The 7,988-nt window shown below is 41.0% G+C and overlaps 2 protein-coding genes across 2 annotated transcripts in view; one reads left to right on the forward strand and one right to left on the reverse strand.

The window, feature by feature from the left end:
• The window catches only part of UBR7 (ubiquitin protein ligase E3 component n-recognin 7 (putative)), a 22,181-nt gene extending 15,068 nt beyond the window's left edge, over nt 1–7,113 (forward strand). Inside the window, exon 11 of the mRNA XM_015566451.1 lies at nt 6,509–7,113. Within this exon, the coding sequence (XP_015421937.1) occupies nt 6,509–6,625 (117 nt within the window). The 3' untranslated portion in view covers nt 6,626–7,113. The remainder of the gene's footprint in view (nt 1–6,508) is intronic.
• Nucleotides 7,059–7,988, reverse strand: part of BTBD7 (BTB (POZ) domain containing 7) — a 78,435-nt gene continuing 77,505 nt past the window's right edge. Inside the window, exon 11 of the mRNA XM_006767615.2 lies at nt 7,059–7,988. This exon is cut by the window's right edge and continues 253 nt beyond it. Coding sequence (XP_006767678.1) covers nt 7,414–7,988 — 575 coding nt within the window. The 3' untranslated portion in view covers nt 7,059–7,413.

The following is a 7,988-nucleotide window of genomic DNA, read 5'->3' on the forward strand; positions in this document are numbered from 1 at the left end:
TGGACCGTCTCTTCTCTGGGAGACGGATTTTGGCCAACATGTGGCAGTTAATGCATGTTTTATGCAAAAGACTATGATATTGTTGCTTTGAAGGAATTCCGGCATTGTATGTCCATTTTTGTAGAATTGTTACTGGACTTATAACTACATACCAAACTCCAATCAGGTTTCTGTAAGATTAAATAAAACCAATTCAAAATAGTGGCTTTTCAGATTGTTTTTAGTTATTTAAATGTGCACAACCTCTCAGTGCCTGTTATAAGGAAATGAGTATACTCCCAAGAGCTATTCCTCCCCTGGGGTCCTGCTCAGGTAGGGGACTGGTTCATTTCTCCTATTTCATAAGGTGTGGCCTGGCCTGAGGTCCCTGGCTTTACAACACCTGGGAGAGAGCTGCCATAGTCCCTGTTGGGACCTAAATCAACAGCAGAACAAAGAAATGGGCTTGGGTTGTGAGTGATCTATTTGTTCAGGTGCTACTGTGCAGGAGAGAGGGCTAGGAGCCCACAGGAAAACATGAGGCCCACCTAATAGTGGCCATTATTTCAATAGTAAATGTGAAAACAAACCAAAAAGTCAAAATAGAGGCCCACCTTTGGCCTTCTTCCAGTTCTTGCTTCCTAGGAAAGTCAGACCAGTGGGCATCACCCCGTGAATTATGCTCAGGTAGTGAAGGCTCCTTGCAGCCTTAGAGCTGCTTACGTACCTGAACCTGGAGTCACCAACTAGCTGTGGAACCTCAGCTTCTTGGAGCCTGTTTTCACATCTGTAAAATGGGGATGGACAATTATATTCTTAGGGTCATTGTGGGTGGACAAAATGAGATCATGTGACAAAAGCTTCCGGCTAGTGGCTGTGCTCAGCAAACCTTTGATGTACAAATGAGCACTCCCATTTGTGTATTTCACAAACGGTGTAGCACCCATCATGTGGCAGGCATTGGGCCGGGATCCATAGTGGGGAGAACATAAATGACAGAACTGAACCAAGTCTTCCAGCATCTCAACTACTCCAGGGTTTTCTAAATCTTACAAGAAATAGGAATTTTGCTCAGTCTCCCAAAGCAAGGCTGGGAACGGAGACCAACATTAAACTCATGCCCTTTCCCCTATCTGATGCCTTCTGCTCTCTCCCCACACCCAATCGTCAAGTCCTACAGATATTATGCCCTAGTCATATTCATATTTGAAATCCTCCTCTTGGTTCTCTGAGCTACTCGGGCTGTCCCCCGGAGAGCTGCCAGCCCCCCTGCCTGATTTTCTGATCCACTCCTGCTCCTCTTCAATCAAGCAACAGACCATGCAAATTCGATTACATTTTGTCCCTGTTCAAAACCCCATAGCAGCCGAAACCGGTTTGGCTCAGTGGATTGAGCGTCGGCTTGCGGACTAAAGGGTCCCAGGTTCGATTCCGGTCAAGGGCATGTACCTGGGTTGCGGGCACATCCCCAGTGGGGAGTGTGCAAGGAGGCAGCTGATGGATGTTTCTCTCTCATCGATGTTTCTAACTCTATCTCTCTCCCTTCCTCTCTGTAAAAAATCAATAAAATAAAACAAAAAAAACCCCCAAAACCCCGTAGCAGCTTCCTGTTGCTGTTAGTAGCAACATCTTCTGAGGCCTGGCAGGGGAGCCCAGACACCACGAAGCTTTCCCTAAGTGCTCAGACAGCCTGCCTCAGCCTCCACCTCTTCCTGGAAACCTCCCCAGAACCCCTCCTCGTCCAGTCGTCCTGACTTCCTTTACCTGCTTTTGGAAGTCTTCCCAATCCAAGAACCGGCCTTACCGCTACAACTGTCTTTTCTTCCTTAAGATCCTAAAATTGCAATGGGTGGGACTGTGGCTGTCTTGGTTATTACTGTCACCTCAGCACCTAGCTGTGTCTGTTATGTATAAGTTGCTTATTTGATGTTTGCTGAACAAAGGAATGCCTACCTCCACCCTGCACAGTATGTTCCCCCTGCCTGGGTCACCATACTTTCTAGGCATATTAGCTGCATGACCTTGGACAAGTTACTGGGTATCTGCTTCAGTTTTCTCATTTGTAAAATGGCACCAAAAATAGTATGTAATTCAGGAAAAAGACATGAACGTTGACTTATTCGACTTTCTTTTTTAGGTTTTTAAGATGGTCACTCACAAAAACCTCAGATTTTTGTTTGATACTCCACAGTTAAACCTAAGAGGGTTATAGGATTACCTTAGTGAAGCATGAAGGGCAAAATAAGATGGAACTTGTTAGTGGAATGATTAAATTTAAATAACTACTTTATAGCAATTAAAAAATGGAAATAAGAGAACCTTCTATTTTGCATGTTTTGTTTTTTTTTTTTTTTTCCAGAAACAGAGACTCTAGATCAGCAGTTCTCAACCTGAGAGTCGCGACCCCTTTGGCGGTCGAACGACCCTTTCACAGGGGTTGCCTAAGATCATCCTGCATATCAGATATTTACATTACGATTCATAACAGTAACATTACAGTTATGAAGTAGCAATGAAAATAATTTTATGGTTGGGTCACAACATGAGGAACTGTATTTAAAGGGCCAGAAGGTTGAGAACCACTGGTCTAGATCATGACTCCATTTCCCTTTCAAACTGAAAAATATTAGTAAGCCTGAGTGTGAAAAAGAAAAAAAAGCTCAGATTCTGAGCCAGGTCTCTGACACCTGGAGGCCCGTGAATCTTGGGATCCGCCTGGTCTCTGACCCCAGCGCTTGGCACATTTCAGGTGCTGGGTCCACATGGTGGAATGTTGAGCTTCCTCTGGAGACTCCCATGCAAGTAACTCCCACGCAAATTTTTGCTCAAATCTGTAAAATAAAATCTCTCAGAAGTGCCCCAATGAAAAAATAGAAAATATAATGACCTTGATTCAAATGAAAATATATTTCCAAGAAAACAATAAAAAAAAAGCCTCTGAATAATGGCAATCCTAGAAACTGAGGGGAAGTTTGTGTAGAAAACTTCCCAATTTTACTCTTGAGGGTACAATCACTTCTGGAATTGAGGACTGCAGGCCACACTGCTAAAACAGACTGCATCCAACTCAGCAGGTTCTATACAAGCCATTTATTTGAAATGCCAACTATATGTAGGATAAAGTCAGTGTTACATGCTTATCAGTAACAGTAGAAAAATAGAACCAGTGAAAACCTTTGTACAACGGTAATGATACTCAAAAGAGAGATGTATCGTTTTACAATGCTTCACACAGACAAATTCAAGTTTGGAGGTACCTAAATAAAAATACTATATATTTCCTTAAAAAACACTATGTACAATTGAAGCGTAAACAAGTTTTACAAAGTACTGGTTATGCAGGTTGTAGAAAACACTTGCATAGGACATGAAATCAGTTTAAGAAAAATTTCTGAGCCTTTAGCATTGAAGGCACTTGACTTTATACCAGTAACAGCACAACCACAAGAAATGCAGTGTTGTAGAAGTACTTCTGAAGTATTGATGCGGGACATAAACAGCAAGAAGTTCAAGAACCTTTACCTTTCAGCCACCCCATTGAAGAGCAGGATCCAGAACACCTGCTTACAGAACAGTCAGGTGCAGGTACATGACGAAGCTTCCAGAGCTCATCTCTGAGAGCCCACATAAACACACAAACACAAGAGGTTATTTTCAAGACACACAGTTGCAAGTAATCTTTCTATAGAAATAGCCACAGCAATATAATATTTAGAATATGGAAGATTGACAGATGGTCAGAGTTTTCTGGAGGAAAAAATATCAAAGACCTGCCAATACAAGAATTACATAACAGCTATTGCAAATTTATCAGACAAAAAGACAGCTGAACATTCAGAAAACGTTGCTCATTCAACAGTGCTGATGGAAAACAGTAAAATACCTTTTAGCGTGTGATGGTAACTCTTTCAGTAAGGTTATCTGTAATGAGGTTTGAAAGTAAATTACTTAGTAGACGAAGTAAACCACTGCAGAATTGGGAATAGCACCCATCACTGCTGCTTTAATAGTAACTTTCAATAGAAAGAAGTGAATCAAATAATTTTTTAAAATTCAAACATTTCCCTTTGAGTTCAGTCCTAAGATATAAACATGAATGCCTTAGAAATGCAAAACAAATACCTTACAAGTGTTTTATGAAACATATTTCCTAAAAGGCAGATTAAACATTATGAAAATACATATTTTGCTGAGTAGTTACTGAGAAATGTTAGACCTTCTTCTCTAGAGATGGACACATGCAGGCCCTGCTGCCTCAAGGCTGTTCCCCTCACACTCCACACCGTCACCTTAATTCAATGGACAAGTATTGCCCATTGCCAGAACTTGAACAACCAATCAAAAGAAAGCCCAATAAAGGATAGCAATTATAATAAAAACAGTTTGAGGGAGCAAAACTGAGAATTAGATGAAGTTTCAGAGAGTTATACAAAAGGATTCAACAAAAGGACCTCGTTAAAAATCCATAAAGTCTAACTGGTTATCAAAATGTCAGGAGAGTTTAGGTCTAGGGACATACGCCTCAAAAAAGCTGAGGGGGAGGTGAAAAAGGGTATGGTATGTGGAAAATTCAAACCACCATTTTTCAGGAATAATTTCGCCTTTCATGCTTTTTTCCCTTAGGAGTCACAGGTGATTTTGAACTTAAATTGTTCATCAAAATCACAAAACCAAAAAAAAAAGACCAACAGCATCTTGAAGAAACGCCAATATTCTTTGTGATCCAGGAACAAAATGGTAGTTCTGTAACCTCCACAAAGTGGGCACCCAAATGATTGTCTGACGGCCTGATTGTCGGGGCCTCGAGATAAGATCTGGTACTCTGCGATTTGGTTCTCACAAAATTTCTACACTGAGTAAAATGCCAGGTCCTGTGGCCAAATTTTACATTGTACATGTGTATTTTTTTCTGAGAGCAATCCTACTCAGACTTCACATTTATCTTAGTACAGCATTAAAATATTTTAATGCTTAGTAAGCATTAAAAAAGATTGAATAGATGGGTTCAAAAGCCAGAGGCACAGAGCTATTCAACCTACCTACCCTATTAAGCACACTTCACAAAACACACTGAAACTCTAACACCTACCCGAGCACACACAACCACATCTGTTTATCTTCGCAAGTCACATCAGCTCACAATCCCATAGGTTAAAGTAAGTTTCTCTTTGTACATGTAGTTCAGCCAGGTAAACTACTGAATTATTAAAAGCAAACTTCATAAATTAAACGAAACTATGAACAGTGGCCACTTATTTTTATAATTACACTTCAGGGATATGAAAGAATATTTAATAAATTTTCAGGAGAATAAATGTGTGACATCAATAGCTCTTGTCTAAGGTTGTTATTGTTTTTTTTAAGTTAAAAAACACAGATCAAGTTTTTTCCACCCAAATTAACTCTACTCACTCTTATTTGTAGTGCCAGCAGAGTCTGAATTCAGAATAGATATTTAAAACTACATCAAAGTAATTCATGTCAACACAAGTACATAAACACACATTAAGGAATATAATGGAATTAATTTTAGCTTCTGGGAGACAGACTGAGATTGGCTTCAAAAGACACCATAATCTATTAGAGTCAAACCTCCTAAAAATGGAACAGTCAGTCCTGTTTTTCTGTCTTTAAAAAAGGGAGCCTCAAAGGCAATGCACAGCTGACCTTACAAATAGGTTAGTGTTAACTCTGGAGCTCAGTACGCAACCTCACAACGCGGGTGACACACCAGCAGCAGCTAAGGAGTCGGGTAGCAGAACGAGAGGCAGCAGTGTACCAGTGTACACAGACATACCGATGTTTCCCATCTTTGAGACGACCTACTGTCAGGATTTTTAAAAAATGCCAGATTATTCCTGAGTGTACATCCACAGGGTAAAGTAGGAAAAGAATGTAAGAATATCTACAGTTTTGGGAGGAATCAGAGTTGTTGACACCCAATAGAAACCTATTGACTTAAAAGTGCATGTAATTCATTTATGTGAGCTTGTAAAGGCTCCCTAGCCCTGCATAGTTTTAGAGTGTCAGTGATTCATAGTTTTATATATATGTATACAGAAAAGAGACTCCCAAACACACACGCCCCTGAGGGACTGTGCAGAAAGTCTCTTCTAAGTGCTACGGCTGTGTGTATGTGTCTGTAAAAATACAAAGTGAAAGCTCGAATAATGTTGAAGTGATTTAAAAACTCAAATACTAATATATTTACATGGGAGAGTAAAAAAAAAGTCCTTAGTTCACACATTGCCCTTCCAAGGGAGAAGATCTTAAAGATCCCATGTGCTCAGTGGTTCAGTAAAATCCCAAACCAGCATCCCTAGTGGAGTTCAAGTAGGACATGTAGTGTTTTCACTGAAAAAAAAAAGTTTTTTCTCTTTTGGTAATGAAGCGTTATGCATTATACAATTTTTTTATAGGACACCAAAATTCAGACACACTTTAAAAAACATTTAAAAGAAAACATATGCTTACAAACACCAAATGACATCATAAGACTGAAGCCCTTGTTTTTTGTTTTCCCACAGAGAGCAAGACAACTGAAGGCAGCAAGCAGTCACTTCCCCATCAGCTGGAGTCGAGGACGCTGGAACCAGAAAGCCCGGGGTGCAGGCTGGAGGTTACGTCGCCATCTCCACGGCGTTAGGATTCTAAGAACTCCATCTCTTTAGAGTCTCATCTCGTGACTCTAGTCCACGCTACCAGAATCTGCAGCGGCTCCGATGGCATCTGCACTGTGAACACAGCAAGAGCTTTGCAGCCTGGGTACAAAAGGCTTTTCTCCTTCCTGTTCTCTAGTGAACTAGGAAACTCCAGGATCCTGATGGGACTCCCACTGAAGGAACGAAGACCATCTCCCCAGACTTATTAAAAAAGAATGACAATAGATTTAAAGAGACTGAGCAGGAAGATTTCCGAACCAAAACAATTATTGAAAAGAGAGGAGCATTTTGATGTGCTGTTCTTTGGAATTTCTATAATTAAAAAATAAACACAGAACTATTTCATAAGAAAATACATCTTAGTGTGCAATCCAATGCACATGGAAATTGGTAGATGAATGGCAAAATGCAAAAAAGTATGAAAATACAGTCCTTTAAATGCGGCAATAAAGTTTAACATACTGATATAAAATCAATACAGATAAAATAAATGGACAAGTGCAAAAAATTCATCTGCAAAGAGAAAAAAAAGTGCCAGCTTGCTTGCTGTTAAAAATGCTTCCCCACACAATTGTTCAAACACAAAATAGACAGATGCAGCATTCAAAATAACCCTCTTAGCATGCCATGTCTAATAAACATGTATGTACAAAAACCGGAATAAAATAACTGAGTTATCAGCTGGCATCAATAAGCGGGTCTCCAAGTTGCTGGGTTACATAATAAAATGGGATGTTTCACATCTCAGGCACAGGCGACATGGAGGTTGCTCTCAGAGGGCAGACTTTTTGTAAAGGAAGTCCGGTTTGCTCGGTGACCTCCTTCCTCTGCTTACTGAATCCTCCCTTTCCAAATCCATACTGCGCTGAGCTCCGTGGCCCAGGGACTCGCTGTCAGCTAGTCTTCTACTGGATCTCTCTTCTGGAGCTTCAGAGCTACATGCAGGATGTGAAGGTCTGTTAGGAGTCAGCCCAAAAGTCAAGTCAGTTTCTACTGCTGTCCGCCCCCTGCCGTGTGCCGGACCGCTGCCAGCATTTTCTGGGGCGGCCAGAGGAAAGTCTGACCGCGGGGGAGGTTGCTCAATGACATCGAGGTGTATTGGCTCATTCTTTTGTTTGTGTAGATTCCCATCAGGGGACAGCGGATAATCTCTCCTAGCTTCTTCCTGCTTTTTAGGAGAGGTCTGGCCAGGTAGGTAGGCTGGCTTTAAGCCACTTGGTGATGCTTTATTGTGGCTGTACAGGTCAGGACCGAAATATCCACCTTGCGAAGGGGAAGGGGTGCCTCTGCCAGGAGCAGGAGTAGAAGGTCTGCAAGCTGTATTTGAGAAGTCATAGAAATCCGGAT

Source organism: Myotis davidii, unplaced genomic scaffold (assembly GCF_000327345.1).
Source record: "Myotis davidii unplaced genomic scaffold, ASM32734v1 scaffold1703, whole genome shotgun sequence".
NCBI lineage: Eukaryota > Metazoa > Chordata > Mammalia > Chiroptera > Vespertilionidae > Myotis > Myotis davidii.